The sequence below is a fragment of the Gopherus evgoodei genome, chromosome 2 (genome assembly GCF_007399415.2).
Source record: "Gopherus evgoodei ecotype Sinaloan lineage chromosome 2, rGopEvg1_v1.p, whole genome shotgun sequence".
Taxonomy (NCBI): Eukaryota; Metazoa; Chordata; order Testudines; family Testudinidae; genus Gopherus; species Gopherus evgoodei.
In genome coordinates, this window is record NC_044323.1 from 88077899 (window position 1) to 88091666 (window position 13768).

General features: G+C 45.1%; 1 protein-coding gene across 1 annotated transcript in view; it reads left to right on the forward strand.

Moving 5' to 3' along the window:
- Positions 1-13768, forward strand: part of ITGA9 (integrin subunit alpha 9) — a 299490-nt gene that overhangs the window by 247520 nt on the left and 38202 nt on the right. Inside the window, exons 24-26 of the mRNA XM_030551304.1 lie at positions 2690-2815; positions 3710-3829; positions 7681-7782. Coding sequence (XP_030407164.1) covers positions 2690-2815; positions 3710-3829; positions 7681-7782 — 348 coding nt within the window. The remainder of the gene's footprint in view (positions 1-2689; positions 2816-3709; positions 3830-7680; positions 7783-13768) is intronic.

Below are 13768 nucleotides of genomic sequence, written 5' to 3' on the forward strand. Positions count from 1 at the left end.
TATTACTGCTGGGTAGCAGGAATGTGTGCAGTTCTAAACTGAAGGTTTCATAATTCTTCCATTTGTCTGTCACTGTAAACTATGACATCTAGCTGCTGAAATAAAAAATAAAGAGAACATGCATCACTGTCCCTTTAAAATTTTCATCTTGTAGAAAGTTTTACAGAAACACAGTGTTATGCCATGCAATTCACCTTGCAGGGTAAGAAATCGTGACTAGACATGAAGGAATTTGAAATGGCCAGGATTGTTTTATATTCAAGAACAATTTGTCTCTGTAGAAATAAGATCATTCTATGAATTTATGATAATAATAATTCACTTAGAATAAAATGTTCAAAGAACCCTTTGAAAGAGTGCATGGGGTATGTCAGCTTGTGCTTTTTCTCTGTCTTCAGAATGATGCCTATTTTGCATAGATCTTTGAGTTGAAAATTAAACTTGTCCAAAGTGCATCAAAGGCCTGTGCAGATACAAATTTTAGATGTGTTTTTTGAAACAGGGGCCTCAATAATGATTTTCAGTGTGGCAAGGTTTTGGCAGTCAGGAGAGCCGCCAGGGCACCGCTTGACTATTCTTGGACTCACCCAGTAGTTACCTGTTCCCTGCAGACTCTTTCTCTTTACAAAACAGTCCCTGTTTTCTAGAGAGAAACAGAAGAAAGATGATAAACCCATTAGTTCACTTTATAAAATTGGTCCCCAATCTCCAGCCTCTTCATACCTCCTCTTCCCAACAAGTACTGCAGATTCTGGCTCGTGGCAACTATGAAAAACAACAATACGTATCCTATAAGAAGGGCCCTACCAAATTTGTGGCCATGAAAAATGCATCATGGACCATGAAATCTGGTCTTTTGTGTGCTTTTACCCTATGCTATACAGATTTAATTGGGGAGACCAGCGTTTCTCAAATTGGGGGCCCTGGCCCAAAAGGAAGTTGCGGGGGGGGGGGTCACAAAGTTATTTCAGGAGAGTCACGGTATTGCCACCCTTACTTCTGTGCTGCATTCAGAGCCAGGCAGCTGGAGAGCGGCGGCTGTTTGCCAGGCACTCAGCTCTGAAGGCAGCGCTCCACCAGCAGCACAAAAGTAAAGGTGGCAATACCATATCATGCCACCCTTATGTCTGTACTGCTGCCTTCAGAGCTGAGTGGCTGGAGAGTGGCAGCTGCTGACTGAGGGCCCATCTCTGCACACAGCAGCGTAGAAGTAAGGGTGGCAATACTATACCATGCCATCCTTACTTCTGTGCTGCTGCCAACAGTAGCTCTGCCTTCAGAGCTGGGCTCCTGGCCAGCAGGCACCACTCTCCAGGTGCCCAGCTCTGAAGGCAGAGCCACCACCACCAGCAGCGCAGCAGTAAGGCTAGCAGTACCGCAACCCCCCCCCCCCCAATAACCTTGTGACCTCTCACAATTCCTCTTTGGGTCAGGACCCCTACAATTACAGCACCGTGACATTTAAGATTTAAATAGCTGAAATCATGAAATTTACAATTTTTAAAATCCTGTGACTGTGACATTGACCAAAATGGACGGCGAATTTGGTAGAGCCATACCTATAAGTTACAGGTGCTTGCCTTTCTCAGTATTGCCACCCAAATGTATTGAAGGTCATTATGAATTAGTGGTCTTCCAGACCCTTTAGGAGTGGGGTGGGGTGGGGGGAGCGGGAGTTAGGCAACAGAGGGAGCAGTTCCCCTGTGTTGTATGGCTTTGTATGAGGGCATAGTGCGGTTTGCAGGACTCATGCCAAACTGCAATCAGGACAGAACAATCATTGGAAGAAACCATTTAGAGTAGCTTAGAATAAGGTACCTGTTGGCAGGTTTTTGCTACTGGTTCTGTGGCTCTGCGCAACCTCGTGATAACCAGTTCTCAAAAACATGCTACTCAGCATGCACTGCCACACCCCCTCCCAGATGCATGCAACGTACGCTAAAGAATGAATATGGTTGAATACATAGCGATTGCTGTGCACGCCAGAGCTTGCAAAGTATGCCAGACAAATGTCTCGCACAATTAGGAAAAGGATGGGGATTTTACACCTTATTATGAAACATCTAGTATTGGCCTCTGTCTGATACAGGCTTTCAAATGAGAGGATCCATTGGCCTGTTCCAGTATAGCAATTTATGGATTTAAAGTAGACACCTACTTTTCCTGATATTTTAGAGAAGGAAGGATTGGACTTTTATATTGCTTTGGATATCAAACCATGTCAAGTTAAATTGTTATGTGACTTGCATGTGCAAACACTTGGTCAGACTTTGTAAGATATAAATGAATGTGTACCTTGTACCGCTGTTATCTCTGGGCACAATCAATCCCTAATCATGCCAGATCTTTCCTTTTTCTCTTTTTGATTACTTCTCCTCTGGCAGATTTTCCCAGTGCACACCATGTTTTATCTGTGTGAAATTTAAAAAGCGGAGCTAGAGCAGGCAGGGTGGAATCACTGACTTTCATTTGATACTGTACAAGACACTATTTATGGATAAGAACCCTGAAAGTGGTGTGTTAGGGGTGGGGAGTTTGTCAGGCCTGATAGGAATTTCTGTTATAGAACAGTGAACCCTGTGCAAGTTGACACTTGAAGTGTTCTAAGGTTCATAGACACATATTATGTAATGTTGCAAGTTCCGTAAATTGACTTTTCATGTCTCGATGATCTTCATTGTCTTTTCAGGTTGCTCAGGAGAAAGGAAACTGCTTTTTTCAGAAAAACCCTAACCCATGTGTCATCCCTCAAGAAAATGACAATATTTTTCACACCATCTTTGCTTTTTTTACCAAGTCTGGCAGGAAAGTACTGGTAAGAAATTCCATATATGACTGAAATTTAAAAGGGTCATATATTACAAATGTGTTTGTAAGAGGAATGTGAATAAGTCAACTAATTTTTTCTTTTCAGAGTAACTTTCATGTAATCTAAAATAAGAATTACATTTTATTTGTGTAGTCCTCAGAGATCCAGTCCCTCACTGGAAGCTTTGATGCTACCAAAGTACAGACAATAAAAAATAACACAAGTATTAAAGATTGAATAATATCTTCTGATGCTAAAAGAAAAAAGATTGATACAGTTCGAAGAAATGCAGTAGGTGAAAAATTATATAAAATCAATGTAACCAGCTAATGAGCTGATGCAAAGCCCATTGATGTCATTGGGAGTCTTTCCATTGTTTTCTTTGCACTTTGCATCAGGCCGTAAGTGCAGAGCTTCAAAGCGTATTTGCAGCTTGACTTGGAGCAATGTAATGTATATACAATAGAAATACATAGATTCTTGTTGAAAATGTTTTTCTTCAATAAATTTTTCTCTAATCCTTTTATCTTAGTGGAGGTATTCTGACCAGGAACTAACAGATATCAGGGTTTACTTGTCATGGCTGAAATTTATTCCTGGGCAGAGAGGCCCAGTACAATGCATATTCTGTGTCCAATTCCAGTTTAAGTGCACTGACCTCAGTTCAGGGATGAATTTCCTGTGACACATTTTTATGAAGTTCTGGAATGATTATGATTCTGCAGATTCTGAAAACAGACACTGTTTTGTATAAGGAAGGTGTACAGTCAGTTTCACTGATTCATCAAATGACTGTTTTCATTCAATCAGCAGGAATGTTTAGTATTGCTTATTAGTTTTAAAATGAACAATTTCCTCCCTTCCAAATACATCTTACAGCCTTTTACTTATTTCCCTTAGGACTGTGAAAGACCAGGCAGGTCTTGCTTAATTGTACGCTGTAACTTAAGCTCACTAGCAAAAGCAGAATCCCGCAATATAGATGTTTACATGCTGCTAAATACAGAGATATTAAAGAAGGTAAGTGCTTCTGCCTCTTTCTAGCTCATATGCTAAATACTAATTTAAATATACTTATATATTGAAATATATATGAAGCATTGAATATTGCCTCCCTCTGTGTCTAGTGCAAATAGTTTAATTTTTTTCACTGAAAAGTTTTAAGTTTATCAATAAAAATTTCCATTTGAAATTTTCATTATGGTCAAAATTTTCTAATTGTTTTTGTTGAAACGAAAAATTGAACATTATTTGTGTTTAAAAATTTCAGATTTTGGTTAAAATGTTCAATTTTTGTTTTTTCAAAAACCAAAACATTTTACTGAAGCCCACAATTATTTACTGAAGTGAGTTTTGAAAACTTAAATTGTTTCAGGTTTTGGTTTTTCATTGAAAAAATAAATAAAAATGGCAAGAAATTTAGAAAATTTTGATTCTCAATATCCTATGAAAAATAGCTGGCACGTCTCAACCACTCTAATTGCTGTATGACTCGCTATAAGATGGCTTTACTAGACACGTCATCCTATACTGTGAATGAATAAGGATTTCATAGAGAAGCATATGAGAAGCCTTTTAGTCTGAGCTGGGATTCAAATGACAGTGGAGAACTTTTCATACTTGAAAAACTCTTTCTCTCATTTCAGAAGAATGGGGTATGTGTATATGTGTGCGTATGCACAGGTGGAGTCAGGAGGGAATGCGCAGGATTCATCGATAGTTCATGGAAACTCTTATTTAAGGCTGTCATGCTTTTATTTTATTTTTTTGTAAATTTTCAATTTTTGCAATACATTCAGTAGTTGACCCCATTTATTCTAATACCCAGTCATTGCCAAAATGCTGATATTTAGAAATTAACTGGTTTTGGGAACTCTGGCACACTTGGAAACTCTTTAGATTAACACATTACTTTATGTAAAAGTTCAGCTGCAATGGCAGTGGCTGGAAAATTCCAGAAAACGGTAACTGAAAGATGTCAGTCCTGGAGGGTGCTTTGAGGCCTCAACTCCCACTAAATTCAATGGGAGCTGAGGATGCTCACCCCTTTGTGTGTGTTATAAATAATTATAAAATAAGACTTTACGCCTTGTGAACAGTAGATCTGGAGATGTAATCGTAGATTTTACTGATTTTTCTTAAGCACATTAAAAAAGAAAAAGAAATAATTACATTTAGAAATTAATACATTTAGAAATAAAATCAAACAAAAACAGCCATATGTGCAGTGTTAAAGTTATAAGGTTTTTAAAACATTCAGATAATGAGCAGAGTAAGTGTGCATAAACTATGAGCTGTGTATTTATCCTTATCTGTTTGTGACTGAGATACAAGGGTAGAAGCCTGATCATTTTTTTAATCTGTAACTTCAAATATTTGTTATACAAAAAGAAAACATCATAGCCATCATAAGAAGGCTCAAGATAAGAAACATAACATTCATGATGAGAAATATGATAGCAGGCTAAGCAATGTTCTGTTCTGTCAGTGAATGAAATAACAAGATTTGTAAACTGTAAGAAGGTTTACTACGTTTCCACTTATTTTGTAGATGAGTTTTTTGGGGGGATATTCTTGTAGCTTACAATTTAGCTGCAGCTAAGGTTTATCAGATCATGTACTGTAAGATAATCAGAGTAGGAGGATAATAAAATAAATCTGTTAGATAAATCTGTTGGTGACAGCTATTAGATTAAAAATAAAAATTGAGAGGTCTTTTCCTAAAGATTAGGTAGACACCAGTTGATGTCTTCATGGTCTTTCCAGCTGAAATCACCTTGCATGCTGCTGTTTGTCCATGTTTGAAGAAAGAGCACATAGATGGAGCCAAATGTTTTAAGTTGTGCTCACATACAATACCCCTACATATGCGAGCAGGTAACTGAGTATACTAAACATGCATTTGCGTACACTGTCAAATTCAGTTCTGTTCAGAAGGTCTGCACCAGGCCCATGGGATGTCCAGTGCAGATCCTCTGCAAGTGTATCTATCACAGTTCAGGGCAACTGCACCTGTATTTCCTCCTCTATGATCCCAAAGTGTACCCATTCTCAGGCTTCCAACTCCCCAGCTGTCACCTCTCTTGAATGGAGACATGGATCTCCCTTCTGACAGGGTTTTTTCCCCATTCTGCATCATTCCCTGCCTGTACTGTGAATTCCGCCAGAACGCAGACTGTCTCAGCAGGCTGCTTTGCCTTTCTTCTTTAGAGGCTATAGTGAGTATGAGTGCCACAGTTAAGATACCACACAGCTCTAAGCAAGTACATTTATTCTTAAGGTAAAAGCATTATAGAGAAAAATGTTAAAATAATTTAAAAAAACTACATGCATGCTAATAAGCTTACCTAAGATCACCCCAACAAAGTCTGTCAGGTGACCAGTCCTTCAGACCACACTGAAGGTTTTTTCCCTGTGGTCACAAGTTCATAATAGCTATGGCTCAGAACAAGCTCACCCATGAATCTGTGAGTCACTCTTTTATCTAGTTTGGGTCTGTGCTTTTGCAGAGACCATGAACAGGTAATCAGCCAGACAACTGGTTTCTCCTTAGGGCCTGGCTTCTAAAGGATAGATCTGGAGCAGGATAATTTTATTGCCTCCTCCCAGCTATTTTCTGGGAAACCCGTTTTAAGTTTGTTTGTCCCAAAAATTTATTCTTGGCTGGTCTGTTGTTCAGTATAGTCCTTTGAAGCTCCCAATGCTTCCCAAGGTTTACATTATCCATGTCTGCTAGAGTAGTTACATACAATCCCGCAATAACACATACACATTAATTCAAGAAAAATTGTCCAAGAAAGTGCAGGAAATTGTCATATCTGTCATGGTGTCACCCGCATAGAATAGTGAACTTCACATTTAAATGGATACTTGTGTCCCCAACCACCAGTTTATTCTTGCAGTGTTGATGCTAGTGTGGTAAAGAGTTCATTAAATTCATTTGAGTTGTAATTATGAGAATACACCACTCTGTTTTTCACTAAGGGCCAGATTTTTCCCTCACCTTGTGTGGGTGCAAACTGAGAGGGAAGGGAGTTGAGTAGCCCTTCACACTTGGACAGCCCTGATGCTTGGGAGGAGGGCAGAGGCTGCATCCTAAATGCTTCCCCTTGGGAGCAACTTGCCAGAAGGGGGGCAGGGTTTAGGTGGAGCAGTGTTTCCTCACCCCCCAACAGAGTGGGCTGCCTATATTGGGGAGTGGGTGCATGATGCCCCTCAGTTTTCCACCTGGGCAAGATGGCTATGCATTGTCCTCAGAACACGGCAATAGCGCAATCTAGTCCTAAATCAAAAGCAACCTTACATAAACATCTACTGTATAAGAGTAAATAATGTATTTAAAAAGGCAACTGGTTGGAAAATTTGTGTTTAAACATTCTGTATAAAATACAAGGCAAAGTCACTGTTACTAATGGAAATATAAATCAAATACTTCAGCTTTATGCAGTGTGCTGTGTCTGGAATTACTTTAAATAATTAAACAGTTTTATCATATACCATATATAAGTCTATCCCAGCTTCCAAATATCTGTTTCTAACTACTTGGGAACCAGTGTGGTCAAGATTTAGCTTGTCTGTGTTGATTGGCAATGTGCTGTGATTTTCTGTTGTGTTTTGAGGTTGGGGTAGCCTTAGAAACAGCCCAAAACCAAATTAAAAAAAAGAAAAGTCCAAAGTTTTGTATGATGGGTTTAATTTCAGTCTGAGATAATGCACTGTACTTTGTCCATCCATGTCCCCAGCTCAAGGTGCATGTGATTTCAGGCAGTATTAATCAGCATAGCACTCAATTGCCAATCTAGCTGCCCTGGAGTATATAATGTTATTACATTGAAAAAGGTTGTTTAACTACTTTTGTTTTTAATTCTCAGGACAGTTCATCAGTCATCCAGTTTGTGACAAGGGCGAAGGTGAGGGTGGACACAACACTCAGGATTGTGGAAGTGTCTAATGGGAATCCTGAAGATGCAACAGTAAGTGCCTGAGTCTGAAAAGAGATGTTCCCATGTCCCATTAGTATGGAATCCATTAGGGGAGTTCGGCAACTGGAATTTGTGGGTTTGGCCAACAAAAATGAGGGAGTCTGACTTTCTTTGAATTCACTAGTAGCAGTATTTCATAGCGTTTCTGTGGTTTGACTTGCTGTGATACCTTCGCCAGCATTAAGTTAGGTCTCTCACTGTGATGTTGATGTCAGCTTTAAACTAATTCAGATTTTCCTTGAAACTCCAGTGGGGTTTTTCCTCAGCAAAATCTCATCAGATATGACATTTTGAAATATGTAAATGTTTTAATAATAATTTGGGGTCAAAGACAATATCCAAAAAGGTATACAATTAATAGACAAGACCACCACCATTTCTTTATCCCCACCTTTTATATCTAGCTTTTGCAGCGTGCATACAATACAAGGACAGGGAGTTGCCGACCATAGCTCTTCCCCTCGTACAGTCTAGGGACAAGTCGGCCATGCTGTCACCTCCCTCTCCGTCCCGCGCCACCTGGGAAGCACCGGACCAGAGAGACAGCTCCCCGCCTCCGCGCCGCTCCCCAGCGACGATGGGTGCTGCTCCCCCCAGGTCCTCTTATTCAGAGACCTCAGACTCAGAGGCAGACTCCTACCACTCTAGCCAGTCGCGGAGCAGCAGATCGACTTCGGGGGTGAGCCACCAGTGGCACCCACCACAGTGGCAGCAGCAATGGCAACTGCCCTCTCAGTGGCCATTTTGGACCCCCTGGGTCTACCACCAGTCGGTGGGCCAGGCGTTTGGTCCTCACTCCAGGTCGGCCTCGGTCTCCTCGGCATTGGTGGCCCCGGCGCAGTTGCCTCCTCCACCGGCACAGTCGCCAGGCAGGGGTGTGCTGCATCTGAGTTCAGCACCCCCTAGCCAGGCATCAGCACCAGCGGCGATCATTGTTCATGATCAACAGGTGCCGCCAGACTCACCAAGTCGTTCATTGGCATCCCCAGTACCGGCCGTGGTGCCGCATTTGGAACCGGCACTGGCCCCACAACTTCGGTACCATGTGCCACCGGAACCCGAAGGGCTGGAAGTGCCAGAGAATGGGCCGATCCAAGTGATTTCCTCCTCTTCTTCCCCGGATGAGGCGGTCGCGGGCACGACCACGGCACTGGCCCTGGAAGACACTAAGATCCTTCAGCAACTGCTCAGGCGAGCGGTTCAGAGCCTCACAATCGAGGCTGAGAAAATTGAGGTGGACATAGATCCGGTATTGGACATCCTGGCTCCATCGGGACCATCCAGGGTGGCTGTACCATTAATCAAGACCATAGAGGACACGTCTCGCACCTTATGGCAAATGCCAGCCTCATTGGCTCCTACTGCCGAGAAAACAGAGAGGCGTTATTTTGTGCCCTCGAAGGGGCATGAGCATTTGTACACCCACCCTTCCCCGGACTCCCTGGTGATAGATGCGGCCAACCAAAGGGAGCGTCAAGGGTTTCAAGGGTTAACGCCAAAGAACAGGGACTCCAAAAGGCTCAACCTCTTTGGTAGAAAGGTGTACTCCACGACTTGCCTTCAACTACGAATAGCCAACCAACAGGTTGTCGTAAGCTGATATGGTCATAACACATGTTCGGCCATGTCGAAGTTTGCCGCGCTCCTTTCCCAGGACTCGAGGGCAGAGTTTTCAGCCTTGGTGGAAGAGGGAAAGCTAATCTCCCAAGCCTTCCTTCAGGCTGCCCTAGATGCAGTGGGCTCGGCCTCACGCTCCATGGCAACAGGTCTGGTCCTGAGGCAGGGAGCCTGGCTCCAGGTCTCGGGCCTCCCCTATGAGGTCCAGCAGACTATCCAGGACCTCCCTTTCGAAGGACGCTGTTTTCGGACAAAACGGATAAGCGTCTTCATAGTCTAAAGGACTTGAGGGCTATGCTTCACTTGCTGGGCCTGCATACCCCAGCAACCCAACGTAGGCAGTTTAGGCCGCAAGCGGTCCCGCGCCCTTACCAGCCTAAGAATCGTCCAGAGGTTGGGTGCAGACGGGGCAGGAACAGGTGAAGGCGCCACCAGCACCACTCCTCTGGCCAGGCATCCGGCCAGCTGAGACTGTCGTCGGGTCCTAGGCCCCCTATTTGATGGTACAGTTGAGGACGGCCTACTGATCAGGACTCCGGATCCTTCTTTCCCTACCTTTGGGTCACCTCTGTCCCCCTTCTGCCATGCCTGGTCCCGAATCAAGTCGGACAGTTGGGTGCTTCGCATGGTAGACAGGGGATATTCTATCCAGTTCTCCTCCCTTCCGCCCCACTAGCCCTCCTCCCCGTCCCTCTTCAGGGACCCCTCTCACGAGCAACTTCTAATTCAGGAAGTGCGGTCCCTCCCATAGCAGGGGCAGTGGAGGAAGTTCCTCAGGAGCTCAGGGGCAAGAGGCTTCTACTCCCGGTTTTTTCTAATACCAAAGGCAACAGGGGGCCTCAGAACCATCCTGGATTTGCGGCGGCTGAACAAGTTTGTGAAAAAGCTCAGGTTCTGCATGGTCTCCCTGTCTGCGATCATTCCTTCCTTGGGTCCAGGAGATTGGTATGCCGCCCTCGACTTAAAGAACACATATTTCCATATTGCCATAATCCCCTGACACCGTCGGTACCTCAGGTTTGTCATGGCCGATGCCCATCTGCAGTTCTCAGTGCTCCCATTTGGCCTATCGACGGCACCAAGGGTCTTCATGAAGTGCATGGCAGTCGTGGCAGCCTTTCTGCGCAAGCGGGGTATCCAGGTATTCCTCTACTTGGACGATTGGCTTATAAAGGGCCGCTCCAAGGAAGCTCAGTGCTTTTCATCCGGTGGGCCTTCTTCGAGCTCGGCCTCCTCTTAAACGAGGCCAAGTCCACCCTGTCTCCTACCCAAAGGATAGAATTTATAGGGGCAGTCCTGGACTCAACACATGCCAGAGCGTATCTTCCGGAGTCCAGGTTCCAGTCCATGTCCGAGATCATTCTCGGTCTGCACCGCGCCCCGACCACCACGGCAAGAAACTGCCTCAAGCTGTTGGGCCACATGGCAGCGTGCACCAATGTGGTGAGCCATGCCAGACTCTGGCTCCACCCACTACAATCCTGGCTAGCAATGGTATACCGCCCGGCCAGGGATCCCCTGGACTCAGTGGTGACTCATCCCCAGGTGGTGCTGAGCTCTCTCTAATGGTGGCTCAACCTACAGAAGGTGTGCTTGGGTGTTCCCTTCGCCACTCCTCAACTCTCCCTCTCCCTGGTGATAGATGCCTCGGATCGGGGATGGGGAACGCACTTGGGGGATCTCAGGACACGGCTTGTGGTCACAAGAGGACCTCAAGTTACATATCAACGTCAGGGAGCTGAGAGCTGTTCACCTGGTTTGTCTTACCTTCCAATCCCACCTGGCTGGCAGATATGTCTCAGTCCTCACGGACAACACGTCAGTTGTCTTCTATATCAACAGAGGGGTGCATGCGTCTCTCCCCTGTGCAGGGAAGCCCTCACGCTGTGGGACTTTTGCATTCAGAATGCTACCCTCCTGACGGTGTTCTATCTCCCAGGGGAACAGAACGGCCTGACAGACGCCCTCAGCCACTCTTTCCGGGTTCACGAGTGGTCCCTTCATCAGGACATAGTGCGCTCAATCTTCCGGTTCTGGGGTCATCCCCAGTTAGACCTGTTTACTTCAAAGGAAAACAGGAAGTGTTGGTGGTTTTGCTCCCTCCGGGGCCACCACCCGGGTTCTCTGTCAGGAGGAAGGCATCTGTCGTGGAAGGAAGGGCTGCTCTACGCCTTTCCTCCATTTCCCTTGATACACAGGGTAATTCTCAAGATTCGTAGGGATCACGCCCATGTAATCCTGATGGTACCGGCGTATCCGCGCCAACATTGGTACACGTTGCTCCTGCACATGTCCACCAGAGCGCCCCTGACGCTGCCCCTGCTGCTGGACCTGATCGCGCAGGACCAGGGCTGCCTTCACCACCCGAACTTGCAATCTCTCCAGCTCACAGCCTAGTTGCTCCATGGTTGAACCCGATGGAGAAGCAATGTTCCCAACAGGTCAGGCAAGTGCTGCTCGGTAGCAGAAAACCTTCGACCAGGGCCACCTACCTGGCCAAATTGAAACACTTCTCCATCTGGTCTGGTCAGCGAGGACAGGAACCATTGCAGGCCCCGATTCCTGTTAGCTTAGACTATCTGCTTCACCTGAGACAGTTGGGCCTTTTCCTCTCCTCGGTTCGAGTTTACTTAGCGGCCATCTCGGCTTTCCACCTGGGAGAAGAGGGCATCTTGGTGTTCGCAAACCCGCTGGTTAGTCATTTCCTTAAGGGCATGGACAGGCTATTCCCGCATGTCCATCAACCAGCTGCTGTCTGGGACCTGAACCTGGTCCTCTCCGTCCTCATGCGTCCTCCCTTCGAGCCCCTGGCTTCATGCTCTCTGCTGTACCTGTCATACAAGATTGCTTTTCTTGTAGCGATCACCTTGGCAAGGAGGATATCAGAGCTCAGGGCACTGACATCCAAACTCTCGTACACTGTCTTCTATAGGGACAAGGTCCAACTTAGACCTCACCTGGCTTTCCTTCCCAAGGTTGTCTCCCAATTCTACATGGGACAAGATATCTTCCTGCCAGTGTTTTATCCAAAGCCACTCTCTTCCAGTAAGGAGAGGAGACTGCATTCTCTGGATGTCCGCAGGGCCCTAGCCTTTTATGTTGAACGGACAAAGCCGTTTAGACAGTCAACCCAGCTCTTCATCGCGGCGGCAGATAGGATGAAGGGGCTCCTGGTCTCCTCTCAGAGGATCTCTTCGTGGATCGCTGCCTGAATACGAGAGTGCTATCGTATAGCCAAAACCCTTATTCCTCCGGTTACGGCCCACTTTACCAGGGCGCAGGCCTCCTCCACGCCGTTCCTGGCTCAGATCCTGATTCAGGAGATTTGTAGAGCTGCCACATGGTCCTCCATCCACACGTTCACGTCGCACTATGCCATCACATGCCAGGCTAGGGATGATGCTACCTTCGGTTGTGCAATGCTTCAGTCGGCAGGGACCTCTGACCCCGGCACCTAAGGTTAGGCTTGTGAGTCACCTACTTTGAATGGACATGAACAACCACTCGACGAAGAAAAAACGGTTACCTACCTTTTAGTAACTGTTGTTCTTCGAGATGTGTTGTTCATGACCATTCCAATACCCACCCTCCTGCCCCTCTGTCGGAGTGCTGGCAAGAAGAAACTGAGAGGGTAGAGGGTCGGCAGGCCCCTTTCTAGGGGGCCATAGTGACGCTACTCCAGGGGGCGCCAGGGCTGACCCTGCGGGCGCTACTAGGGGAAATCTTGCGGCTGGTGTGCACGCGGCGTGCGCAAACCTACTTTGAATGGACATGAACAACACACCTTGAAGAACAACAGTTAGTAAAAGGTTGGTAACCGGTTTTTCCTAAAGCACTTACACACTTTTGAAAATCCCATCCAGAGTATTTATTTATCACTGATGCTACTGAGTCTATTTCTAATAGCTCCATCTTGCTTAAAAACTATCCATGTTCATGATACAAGCAGTCTGGGAGCCCTGTGTTTAAAGATTGTTTACAGCTTTTTCTAATTTGCTTAATATTGTGTTAATGACCATAAAAAAGCCTTTAGGCTGAGATTTTCTAATCCTCCTAGTGGATTTAGACACTTAATTCTCATTTTTTTTTAATGGGAGTTGTGCATCTAAGTCCCCAAAGGCAACTTTGTATATCTCAGCCTTAATGTTTAATATACCATGTACGTAAAGTAGCTAGGCCCAAATGTATAGCCAGGCTTCAGACCAGGTTTTTGCAGGTGGATATCTATTATGCAGAATATGCTAATACTGTTCTGATTAAGCAGCAGTTGTTCATTATCATTAGGCTAAATCAGTCTCCAGGGCACCCTCCTATATAGCAGTCATCCTAATTCAATATGTCCCAATTAGAAAGAGTAACA